The sequence below is a fragment of the Pipistrellus kuhlii genome, unplaced genomic scaffold, assembly GCF_014108245.1.
Source record: "Pipistrellus kuhlii isolate mPipKuh1 unplaced genomic scaffold, mPipKuh1.p scaffold_m20_p_41, whole genome shotgun sequence".
NCBI lineage: Eukaryota > Metazoa > Chordata > Mammalia > Chiroptera > Vespertilionidae > Pipistrellus > Pipistrellus kuhlii.
The window spans coordinates 1,212,444-1,224,804 of NW_023425542.1; the positions used below are offsets into that span (position 1 = coordinate 1,212,444).

The 12,361-nt window shown below is 46.0% G+C and overlaps 2 protein-coding genes and 1 long non-coding RNA gene across 5 annotated transcripts; 1 reads left to right on the forward strand and 2 right to left on the reverse strand.

Moving 5' to 3' along the window:
• Nucleotides 1-516: 516 nt before the first annotated feature.
• Nucleotides 517-2,619, reverse strand: MOAP1 (modulator of apoptosis 1). The gene is made up of 2 exons (XM_036411667.2): nt 2,444-2,619; nt 517-2,335 (listed from the first exon to the last, which is right to left on the reverse strand). The coding sequence occupies exon 2, from the start codon at nt 2,224-2,226 to the stop codon at nt 1,156-1,158; it is 1,071 nt and encodes a 356-aa protein (XP_036267560.1). The 5' UTR covers nt 2,227-2,335; nt 2,444-2,619; the 3' UTR covers nt 517-1,155.
• A 213-nt stretch (nt 2,620-2,832) lies between these two features.
• Nucleotides 2,833-4,684, forward strand: TMEM251 (transmembrane protein 251). 3 transcript variants are annotated; one of them, XM_036411671.2, is made up of 2 exons: nt 2,833-2,956; nt 3,859-4,684. In XM_036411671.2, exons 1-2 carry the CDS (start codon nt 2,889-2,891, stop codon nt 4,268-4,270), a joined length of 480 nt encoding a protein of 159 aa, XP_036267564.1. In that variant the 5' UTR covers nt 2,833-2,888; the 3' UTR covers nt 4,271-4,684. The 3 variants fall into 3 exon arrangements, with proteins under 3 accessions (XP_036267564.1, XP_036267563.1, XP_036267565.1); XM_036411670.2 differs by lacking the exon at nt 2,833-2,956 and adding an exon at nt 2,963-3,369; XM_036411672.2 differs by lacking the exon at nt 2,833-2,956 and adding an exon at nt 3,529-3,661.
• Nucleotides 4,685-6,379: 1,695 nt separating this feature from the next.
• On the reverse strand, nt 6,380-10,618 carry LOC123651266. Its single transcript, XR_006739862.1, has 3 exons — nt 10,572-10,618; nt 9,679-9,681; nt 6,380-6,638 (listed from the first exon to the last, which is right to left on the reverse strand). It is a non-coding gene; the product is annotated as an uncharacterized LOC123651266 (long non-coding RNA).
• Nucleotides 10,619-12,361: the final 1,743 nt, after the last annotated feature.

The following is a 12,361-nucleotide window of genomic DNA, read 5'->3' on the forward strand; positions in this document are numbered from 1 at the left end:
TCAGAGCATCAGCCCATGCACTAAAGGGTCTCGGGTTTAATTCCTGGTCACGGGCATGTACCTAGGTTGCAGGCAACGAATTGATGTGTTTCTCTCTCACTCTGATGTTTCTTTCTCCCCCACCCTTTCCATTCTCTCTAAAATCAATGGAAAAATATCCTTGGGTGAGGAGTAACCAAAAAATTAAACAGGGGCAGTGATGGTGTTTCTTACAGGCTTCTATGAATATTTCACCAGGCAGCATAGCATAGATTGAGAGCAAGGACTCTGGAAATAGACGGCCTGAATGTAAATCTCGTCCCTGTACTTCGTACCAGCTGGGAAACCATTCAAACCAGTGCACTGCTGCATCGATGTGCTCCCCTGCTATGTGCACTGATTTGTGTCCCGACCTGTTCCCCTCCGTGTGCTGCAGGCTCTCTCCAGCCGTCTCACCTAGGGACCACGTGGGCTTTCAGATTCACACTTTTGAAATTTCTTTTGGAAACTCGATATAAACCAGACAAATAAAAGAGGTCATTTCATCAGCATTCCTTTATTTTATAAGTTCATACTTATAATTTTATAACACCTATTAAGATGATATTCACAGCTAGGCATAGGATGACACACATCAGGAACCTGAGGTTAGAGATGGAAGCCGCAAAGTGAACTTCAGCATTTAGTTCTGTCTCTTGATGGCACAGAATCAACAAAATTCTGGTTCACATAGAAAATGTCTTAACCGCTGCTCACAATCGTGATAAATGGAGGGCCACAGACACCCACAAGCTGATACATAATCACGTGACATGCGACACGTGCACCTGCTACCACACAAGCTGATATCTCCGTAAGCTCAGGTCAGCAGAGGGACGTGACCCCTGCCTTCCTCTCAGAGCAGTGCACACATGCAGTGATAGGACTCTGTACAGTTTTGTGTGAAGATACATTCGCCGGGGTGAATTTAAATATATAAACACCAGTGCAGAACTAGTCTTCCTAGTCAACGATACGTTTAGGAGACCTTAAATAGGCACACAACTGACAATGGATTTGTACTGAGAACTGGGCATCACAAGGTAGGGCTTGGTTAATGTCTACCACGGTGGTATATGGACTATTCTACCTCCATGCCCTGCCGACTGTCACTGTCCTTCCCTGGCTTCCTGAGACTCAGGTGTAATGTCCCTCTATCAACTTTGCCTGGAGAACCACCTCCTCTTTCTCTGAGTCACTCGCCTCTTGAACCTTTATCAGCTGCAGGAGGTCTAACAAGCCAGGGGCTACGCCGTTCTCCGCCAGCTGAGCAAGCCGCTTGCGCTGCGATTTGTCCGCTAATCCAGCAATGATTTGGTCCAGGCGGGCCCGATTCACAAACTCTCCCTCAATCGTTCCTCTCTTTAGCAGTTTCTGTAACAAAGGCTCCAGCCTTAGTATGTAAGCACACAATTTCTCTTCCTCATCCTGGTGCGTCCTCAGATATTGGATCTGCATCTCCCTAGGATTATTAATAAGCCCAAAAACCTGCTCAAGAGCCTTCAGGCATTCAGGGACCTTAATGAAAGGGTTGTTTATCTTGAGGACACGAATGACATCATAGGCTGGGCTTCTAAGGCTCTCTATCAATCGCCGTCTTTTCTCAGCATCTGACACCTGCCAGCCCTTCATCATCTGAGTGGTGTGAAACAGCCAGGATTCAAAGTCTTCTTCGCCAGGCCTTGGGGGGTCATTGCCCGAGAATACCCTCAGCTTTTTGTAGCTCAGGTATTGCAGGGCAGGCTGAAGAGCCTCATCTAGCGCCTGTGCCAACAGGGGGGCCCGCGCTTCTGGGATGGGGTTCTGGTCTGGGTCAAGAGGGTCGTTCCCATACCCAAAAGCTCTGGTCAGCTCCCCCAATGTCATGCCCTCTCCTTCTAAGAATGCGGTTAGCCTGGTTAGAAACTCATTTTCCGGGTCAGGGGGCTTAAAGATCACTCTCCAACTCCCCCCTTTCCCGGGTATCTCCTTCGGGACCAGAGCAACACTAGTCTCCTGGGTAAGCCCCACTAAGGCCACCTTCCTGTTCTCGTCCCTCCGGAACATCCTCCCCAGCAGCCTGTGCTCGCCCAAGGGCGCTAGCCCGGCGCGCAGAGCCTCCTCGATTTCGGCCGCGTTACAGGACTGGGGGATGCCGGCGATCAACAGCGCCTTCCGAGGGTTCATGTCCATCCCCCTACACCAGTCTTCCAAGAGCCTCAGCGTCATGGTGCCCCACGCAATCTATCTCAACGCCCAATTAGTCGGGGGTAGGGATGCGGCCGCAATTCACGGTCCTCCTCCGAGGCAGCCCCGTCAGCGTCCCGAGCTCCAGGTCCTGTGAGGACAAAGCAGTCAGGTCAGCTGAAGGTGACAAGGACCCAGGGCCCCCCGAAAGCCCCGCGTCCCCTAACCGCGTCCCCACTGCGGCAAGCAGCCATCTTACCCTCCTCGGGCGCCCCGCCGTCACCTAGCGGTCCATGGCCTGCGTTCCCCGGCAGCAGACGAGGCGTTAGGGTCGGCTCCCGACGCTTCCCCGGAGGCCAGCCCTGAGGAGCCGGAGGATGGCCTCTCCTCCGCTCAAACAGGTTGTGCAGAGGCACGACGCGGGTCGGGGAGGGATGGCGGACCTCCTGGACTCGGCGGTTCTCTCCGCGGCGAGGAGCGATGAGGCGACCAGAGTCGCGAGCGAGGCGAGGCCACCGGGGCGAGGCCGAGATGGCCGCCAACCTGAACAGACAGACACGCACTTCCCCGCAGCTGCCGCAACTGCAGCCGGGCTCCCCGCAGGAGCTGTTTGGGGCGTGACCGAGGAGGCGGCGCCGCGGGGGTGACGCACCCTGACGTCGCGAAGGGCGGGCCTTTCGAGGCGGGGCGCGCGCTCTTCCGGGATGAGCCGGAAGCTCCGACTGTGGCAGCATCCGGGACGGCAAGCGGGCGGGCCAAGTCAGACAGGAAGGTGAGCTCCGGCGCCTGCCCAGCTCTGCAGGCTCGGCCGCTGGCCGCTGGCCGCTGCCCGGCACTGGGCTCCCGGCGCTGCAAGGCGGAGAGGCCCGGGCCGGACGCCGCCCGCGCACAGCCCTGGCCGCGGCCCCGGGCGCAGCAGCGTGACGGGGGGCGGGGCCGGCTGGGGAGTCTCTGGCGGGGCTGGTGACAGCGCTGGGGGCTCCGGGGCCGGCCGCCGCGTGACCCGCCGCGCTTACTCACACCCAGCGGGTGCTCCGGGCGGGTCGTGTCCACCGCTCCCCAGCCGGTGACGCCGGGGATCTCTCTTATGGTGGCTTTCTCTGACATGCCAAAGCTACCCGAGTATTCAGAACTGAGTGACTCTTTAACTCTTGCCGTGGGAACAGCAAGATTCTCGGGACCCTTGTAAGTGTTGAAGAGTTACTGTCTTGACCAGGGGGGACCCCCCCTCCCCCCCGGCATTGGTTTGACTTGCAGAACCAAGTGTTCGCTCTGAAGCAGTGCTCTCAAGTCAGAAAGTGTTTGCACTGCAAAGTGTTCCTTAGGAAACCTTCGATTCCAATGTTTTTTAATGGAAGGTGTACTGGACCTATGTAAGCCATATGCAGGGAGTTACTCTGTGGGATTCACATAAAACCAGACTCACTCAACACTGAAACCTTTTGTACTTCCTCAGAATCATTCCCTCGAACCACCTGTAAGTTGTTTACATGTCTTTATATATGTCTTCCTATTTAACTTATTTTAAACCGTAACTGTAGTCATGGGGTGTTTTAGAAGTCGTTGGAAGTAAAAGCAAGTACATTTGGAATAGTTGCCCTGACAGCATTGCTAAACCCTAACTGTATTTTCTATTTATTTATTTATTTATTTATTTATTTTTTTAATTTGAAGGCACAGAGCATGGAGAATGATGAATTTTCGCCAGCGGATGGGATGGATTGGAGTGGGATTGTACCTGTTGGCAAGTGCAGCAGCATTTTACTATGTTTTTGAAATCAATGAGACTTACAACAGACTGGCCTTGGAACACATTCAGCAGCACCCAGAGGAGCCCCGGGAAGGGACCACATGGACGCACTCCTTGAAGGCTCGGTTCCTCTCCCTGCCATTTTGGTTTTGGACAGTTGTTTTTCTGATACCTTACTTACAGATGTTTTTGTTCCTATATTCTTGTACAAGAGCTGACCCCAAAACGGTGGGCTACTGTATCATCCCCATATGCGTGGCAGTTATTTGCAATCGTCACCAGGCGTTTGTCAAGGCTTCCAATCAGATCAGCAGACTGCAGCTAATTGACACGTAGACTCAGTCGCCGTTTTCCCCTTGTGATTACAAAACTGCCAGTGCTGTGTGGAGCCTGATCACAAGACCAGTTTTTTTCCACAGATCTCAGGAAGTTGTGGTGGGGCAGAGGCTTTTTAAAAAATGTCACTGGGGGCTATCTTTATCTGACTAATGAGTGTTTAGGTGAAGCCTGAGATACAGTACTACAAAATAATGTTGTTGACCAGATTTTGGAAGTAAAATCATGTCTGTTCTTTGCATTCTTCAGAAACTTGAATAAGTTCCTAAGCTCCTATTTTTTTCCTACTGTGCAACCTAGCGATGATTCAGAGATTTTTCCTTTGGGGAAAAAAAATGAACATGAACATTTCCATTGTGTTTAATGTGTAAAAAGGTCCAAACATGGTCATAAAATTTAAATTTTATACAATTACTTGGCTTGCTTTAAAATTCTTCCGACTAAGACACCAATTCATCCTTTTCTGAGTAAGCCAACTATCTATCAGCGTGTGAGAAATTGGTATAAAATTATTGAACTGTTTGGTGTCCTGATAGGCAGAATTTGTTCCTCCTTTTGGTTAATGCTATTGTATTCTTTTTTTTTTCTTTTTTTAATGATGGTTTATATTTTCTAAGTTTTTTTAAAATACAGAGTTAGAAACATCAATGAGAGAGAATCATCGATCAGCTGCCTCTTGCTCACCCCCTATTGGGGATGTGATCACAACCAAGGTACATGCCCTTGATCGGAATCGTACCTGGGACCTTTCAGTCCTCAGGACGATGCTCTATCCACTGAGCCACACTGGTTGGGCCCTATTGGCATTCTTAATGCTACTGATTAAAAAAAAAAAAAAAAAAGAACTTGGGAAGAGACTGTTTGGAAGCTGAGAAATCTAACTTATACATAGGGGATGAAAACAAGGCGTTCAATGAAAACACTTGTTCCAGTGCCTGTCAGATGTGATAGCTCTAAAAGATGCTATCAGGTCATCCTGATTCTCCTTCCTAGCCTCACAGCTGGTCTTTAGGCGATAGGTGAGTTGCATGAAGATGTGACCCTTGTACTTCCTCCTGTGCATTTGTACTTACTACCTCATGTCTGGTACCAATACAAATATCTAAAAAATGGAAATATTAGATTTTAGGATTATTTTTTTTCTTCTGGGTGAAATTAAGATATGTTTTTATACAGTTGTGCCATTAATACCAGGGAAATGTTTCACACTGATAGGTTTTTTAATAACGTTTTGAGTGCTTACTCTGTTGGGCCCTGTTCTAAGAACTTTGCATTAGTGAACTCAATGCAAGAGCCCTGTGAGCTAACAATTAGCTAGATTTTACAGATAAGGACGCTGAGGTAACGTGCCAGAGGAGTCACGCAGCTGGTAGGTGGCACAGCCAGAGTTGTAACCAGGCATCTGACGCCTGTTCCTAACCACAGCTACAGCGCTTCTCACAAATGACCGCTGTTTCAGCACTGCGCACTGCCTGCTCGCCATGCTCCAGAATGGAAATGGTGTCATTGAGGAAGGCTTTCTCAATGTGTATGGGCTACTGGAAATCTAAACATGTCTAGCCATCTCAGCCTTTAAGTCTGATTTGACTAGAATGGAATGCTGCGCTTTCCACAGCAATCTTTTACTTGAAAGATAAAGCAGGTACTTTTGCAACTCAAAAGCAGCAAGATCAGATTCTTCTCTGATTAGTCCCATGTCTTTCTTTTACTGCCTCCATAGGTCTAGTTCCTGAAGTGATTTCTCTTCCGCTACAGTACATAGAATCTTCAGTCAGCGGCAGTTTGAAGTGTGTGCATCTCTGTGAAGGACAGATAACCCAGTCACTTGTATCTTTTGAGTACTTGCTAATTACAGACGGTCCCTGACTTACCATGGCTTGACAGCATTTTTCCACTTTCTGATGATATTAGAGCAATATGCATTCAGTAGGAACTGTCTTTGAATTGTGCTCTTTCCCCAGACTAGTGATAATACAGTAGGAGTCTAGCTATCTCAGCCTTTAAGTCTGATTTATATCAACTGTAGGCTGATATAAGTGTACTGAGGATGTTTAGGGTAGGCTAGGCTAAGCTCAGAGGTCCAGTGGTTAGGTGTGTAAATGCATTTCCGACTTAACATTTTTAATTCACAGTGGGTTTGAGAGTAACCATCATAAGCTAAGGAGCAGTGTAGTATGCATGCTGCAGGCACTGTGTTGAATGATTCACATTCATTCTTCATGACAGCCCTGTGAGGCTGGTATGTTCTGGTACCAGAGCCATTTACAGAGGAGTAAAATGAGGAGACATGAAGCACATAGGAATTAATAACTTGCTCATGACCACACAGCAAGTAAGTGGAAGAGCCAGGACATTGAAATGGGGATGTCTGGCTCCAGATCGCCAGCTCTGTCATTCCAACCTATTGCTTCTCAATAATCTGAGGAAAATTGTTGAGCAGTTTGATTCATTTGATTAGTCTTGAAGCAGTGATAGTTTGGAAATGATTTAAGAAAATTATTTGTTACTTTTTTGATTGACAAAAGTTTGAATTGGTCACTTGTCTTGTAAAGTGACTTCATTTTTTATGGAGGTGCATTTCATCTCTTCACATTCTAATACTGAAATTTGGTAACTAAGTGCTCATCTCTGTCTTTCAAGATAATATTTTCTTGGTAATAGAAATGTTAATTACAGTAGGAGTAATGCAGTATTTCTAAATGTTTCAGATTTCAGAGTTAATCTGTTTTTGATTATTTAGGAATTAATTATTCAAGTTGGGTTATTACTATTTTTTCTATGACTAAGAGTTCAAAGCACTCGTTAGAGGGAAAGGTGAAATTTATCTCCTAGCTCTATTAGACTGAGGGGGAGGTTAAAATGGATGGATTGGAGACTATTATTTTAGCAGGTCATCATTTATTTTATATTCTCAAAAAATATAAAAAATCAGTGGCTACAAAAACATAGTGACTACAGGATTAGGTAGTGAGTTAAATGGCAAATAAGGGAAGTGCATCAGAGATTCTAGGAAAGAGACAAGCACCTGAGGATCCCTAACCAGTCAGTATTTGCTTCCAGGTATGAGAAAAATAGAGTGGTAACAAAAAGCTTTTCTTTGGGGAAGAGGAATCATTGAATAAAGTACGCCCAAGAGAATAACTGTACCCATAATATAATCAAACTGGTATATTCCATTTACCTTGGGTATTGTTGAAGTCTTTATTGAGATTATCTAATGTGGATTTTTTTGGATGGGTTTAACATTTTAGTCTAAAAAATACTGGCAAAAAAGCTTGCCACAATACCAGGTGACTCATGTTTGCACCAAACATTTGCCGTCATTATAAATTCTACAACATATGTTTTAAGTGCCATGTAATTCTAGACCATGATGGGGAATCATTGTGCATCAGTATTTTTGTCTTGAACTGTGGATGTATATTAGAATCACCCAAAGAAATAAAAGTAGCAAAGCTCATATGAGCAATGACAGGATCCCTTCTCAGCCAGTTATGTCCATTTCTGTGGGCAAGCCCAGGCAGTCCTGTTTTGAGAGGCAGGTCTTCAAGTGCTTCTGTCAGGGTTTTCTGCACCATAAAGACTCCATTGTTAGTCACGAGATCTGTGTTTTTGAAACAGCCTCAAAAAATATTCCACAGTAACTTCACTCTAGCTCACATGTGTCAAACACAAGGCCCGCGGGCCAAATCCGTCCCGCCAGGCCTTGCAATGTGGCCCGCACCGCGCTGTCATCACTGCACTCCGCTGCGTTTCCATCACAATGACAGTTTCTGACTGTTCAATAAACCATTCAGCCCGTGATTTAGGCTGGATTTTAGATTTTGGTCCCTTCTCTGATTGAGTTCGACACCCCTACTCTAGCTGTTTGAATTGCAAATTTTAAAAAGGTGTTTATATTTTCTGTTTCCGCTCCTCCACCAGGTTTAAATAGACTTTATTATTACACTAGAGCCCTGGTGCACAAAATTCATGCATGGTGCCAGGAGGATAGGGTGTCCCTTCAGCCTGTATCCTCTCCAATCTGGGACCCCTCGAGTGATGTCCGACTGCCCGTTTAGGCCCAATGCAGTCAGACATCCCTTTCACAATCCAGGACTGCTGGCTCCCAACTGCTTGCCTGCCTGCCTTCCTGATTGCCCCTAACCGCTTCTGCCTGCCAGCTTGATTACCCCCTAACCACGCTCCTGCCAGCCTGTTTGCCCATAACTGCCCTCCCCTGCAGGCTTGGTTGCCCCCAACTTCCCTCCTCTGCCAGCCTAGTCCCTCTCAACTGCCCTCCCCTGCTGGCCATCTGTGGTGGCCATCTTGTGTCCACATGGGGGCAGGACCTTTGACCACATGGAGCAGCCATCTTGTGTGTTGGAGTGATGGTCAATTTGCATATTACTATTATTAGATAGGAATGGGGAGGCCTACTGACCAGGGCCTTATAACGGATATATGTAGTTCCAGCGTGTCACCATGGAGAAATCGGAGGTTATGATTGCAGGGGAAGTCACTGACTGAAGGCCAGGATCCAGGGCAGTCAGCCAGGAATGCTGCAGACCATCAGGACAGGCTGGGTGGTCAGGTGGCAAGGTGAGGGAGAGGACAGCTTCACTCCTGCTTCTTGAAGTTCTCCAGGCGTGACAAGACCCAGCCCCACAGCCGGAGAAAACCGGAAGCAGGAGGTGAGCCCAGGGGTGACATCTGTGGTCCTGAACTGCTTGGAATGCATCTGGGCAGGAAGCACCAGGAGTCCGGGCTGGGCCTGTCAGGTCCCTCAGCCGTGGACCTCCGTGAGTGGACTGCAGACTGCTGCCAGCTGGGGCCCACGTTTGGGAATGAGGTGTCTGCATATTCTGATTCCAACTCCTCTCCTGCAGTTTATCCTGGAGGTTTTTGCCCCCACTCTACCTACCTGTTTTCTTGTCAAGTGGGCACTGGTAACTTACATAGAACTGGATCCATTGGTCAAGTCTGGGTCTCATATTACTTAGTAGCTGCTTTTGACACATTCCCTCTCTGAGACTTTCTTCAGTCAGTGGCTTCTTATCACGACTGCTCAGGAGAACTTCAGCGAGGATGGAATGTCCTTTATCTGTGCCGTTCCCTTTGGTAGCCATGAGCCACAGGAAATGAGCCCTTGAGCCTGGGGAACTGGGTTTAAAGTTCCATTAGAATTTAAATAGCCACAAGTTCTATGCATTAGCCCAGTTCTAGATAGTCTTCTGGTTTTTCTCTTCCTTACCAGCTCCGCCCGTCTCCTTTGCTGTTGGGGGATCTGCCTGATTTCTAAAGGTTGGTATACCCCTGGTCCCTTTTCTCTTTCTCCTCCCTTGATCATCTCATCCAGGCTTATGGCTTTAAATGCCCATTACTTCCTTGTCTCTTTCTCTCCCGAGCCGAGGATTTGAATATCCAACTGCCTACCTGATATTTGCTAGACGTCCAAACCTAAGCTGCTGACCTCTCCACCCACCAAAATCTGCTCCTCAAGTCCCCTTCAGGATGGCTGCCAAACACTTGACGAGGGATCCTTTTAGACTCTCACCCCTCTCAAAAGTTCCTCCTGTGGCTTCCCTTCTCAGAGTAAAAGCCAAAGTCATCCAGTCAGAAGTAAGCGGCCCTTGACCTTTGCTGCAGTTCCTGATACTCTCTCAGCCCCTGACTCCACTCCAGCCACACTGGTTTTCTTGATTCTAGAACACACCAGAAAAACCTGTTTCAGGGCCTCGGCACTCTGTCCTGTCCGCCTGGGTGCTTGGCCCTGGCCTGCTCCATCACCTTCTTCAGACCTCTGCTCAGGTGCCAGCTTAGTGAGGCTGCCTCTTGCCACCCAACTGAAAATCCAGCATCCCCCTTCCCTGTTTTTCTCAGAAGCACTTAACCATATGATATCACATGACATTTCTTTTGTCAGGATCTAAACTCCCTGAGCGGAGCAATTCTGCCTGTTCACTGCTGTATGCCCTCTGCCCCAGTGCCTAGAGCAGTAGGTGCTCGGTAATTATTTATTGCATGAGTGATGCTGTCACTGAATACCTCTCTCACTAGACTGCAAAACAGTCTAGTTCACTCTCCAAGGAGAATAAAGGTTAAAGTTAATATTTACTGCTAAGTGCAGAGCATAATCTTTCTCACATGCTAGATAAGTTTAGTTATTAAACTTTTTTTTTAAAGTAAACCTAATATATATATATATATATATATATATATATATATATATATATATATATATTTATTTTTTTTTTAATTTTTTAATTTATTTTTTTGACAGAAAGGGAGAGGGATAGACAGTTAGAAACATTGATCACACCAAAACTGGTTTGGCTCAGTGGATAGTGTGTCAGCCTGCAGACTGAAAGGTCCCGGGTTTGATTCCGGTCAAGGGCATGTACCTTGGTGGCGGGCACATCCCCAGTGGAGGGGTGTGCAAGAGGCAGCTGATCGATGATTCTCTCATCAATGTTTCTAACTCTCTATCCCTCTCTCTTCCTCTCTGTAAAAAATCAATAAAATATATTTAAAAAAAGAAAAAAAAAAAAAAAGAAACATTGATAGCCCTTGACCAGAACCAAACCCGGGACCTTTCAGTCCACAGGCTGATGCTTTATCCACTGAGCCACACCAGTTTTGGCTAAACTTCTATTTTTTGTTGTTGACACTATTGTAGATACCCGTATTTTCCAGCGTATAAGATGACTTTTGAAACGAAAAAAAGTCAACCGAAAATCGGGGGCAAAAGACCAAAATTGCACAAAAATTACCTGCAGATCTTGACGGCAAAGTAAGTCTTTTCTTTGAAGTGGGGGGTAGTCTTATACAGCGAATACAGGCCTAAACCTATGTTTTAACTATAAATTAGGGGGTCGTCTTATACGCCGGAAAATATGATAATTATTAAACTTTCAGGTTTCAGCATGGACTGATATATTCTTTTAAGGCCAAAATATTAAATGAGTCTCCCAATTTATTTTTGCCAACAATTCTTGTTATGTTGGTTGTCTTGGTTTTTTTTTTTTTTTTTTAAAAAAACATCGGTTTGTTGTCCCATTTATTTATGCGTTCATTGGTTGATTCCTATTGTATATGTGCCCTGACCAGGGATTGAACCTTCAATCTTGGTGTATCAGGAAGATGCTCTAACCAACTGAGCTACCTGGCCAGAGCAGGGTTTTCCTTCTTGATGCAGAGAAAAACATACCACATTCACAAACAAGTGTATGTTTTAAGTGGTGGTTAGAGCCTTGAGAAAACCACCTAACAGGCACCAAGTGTCATGAAGACCCCTGAGAACTACCACACACATTATAGTGTTCTGGCGTTCAGGGCAATACTGTAGCCCCATAAAGCACTTACTTAAACTCATGTTTTTCTACAAGTGGCCTCTATCTTCAGCAGGATTTTTGGCACCAGAGTAAATTCCCAATGGCCCCTATGTGAACTGCTGCTTTTTAAAAGATTTAAATAGCAGCTTACTGTCTAGCATTCACTGTTTCCTGGGCCATGTCTTTAAATAGAGCAATTCTGATCCCAAAGGTCACCTGAGAATGGAAAAGTCGCAGCTACACTGAAATTTGCTAATAGTTTAAAAATAATGTACTGGCTGGAGGCAATTTCTTCAAGGCAAGGCACTTTGGTTTTAGAAACACCTCTGACCTTTTTTTTTTCTTTTCTTTTTTAAAAAAATATTATTATGGTATCCTACCTCATATTTAGTCCAGTTTTCCTAACCTTTTTATTTTTCTATTTTGGTTGTGTTTTGTTTTGCAAACTTCTTTAGAAATCACTTTGTGTTCCCTAATCTGACAAATATTAGTCAGATGGGAAATGTGGATTAAAAATAAATGACTTTTAGAGAGAAAGAAAAGGAGAAGGATTGATGAGAGAGAAACATCCTCGATCATCTGTCTCCTGCTTCGGACTGGGCATGTGCCCTGACTGGGTATCAAATCGGTGACCTCTGGGTTCCTGGTTCAATGCTCAACTGCTGAGCCACAGTGGCAGGGTGGATTTTTTACTTAAGTCTGGATTGGTTCATTTTTTGCCCTAACTAAATTTAAAGCATGACTTTTGGAAAGTAAAAATCATTAGAAAGTTTCACAA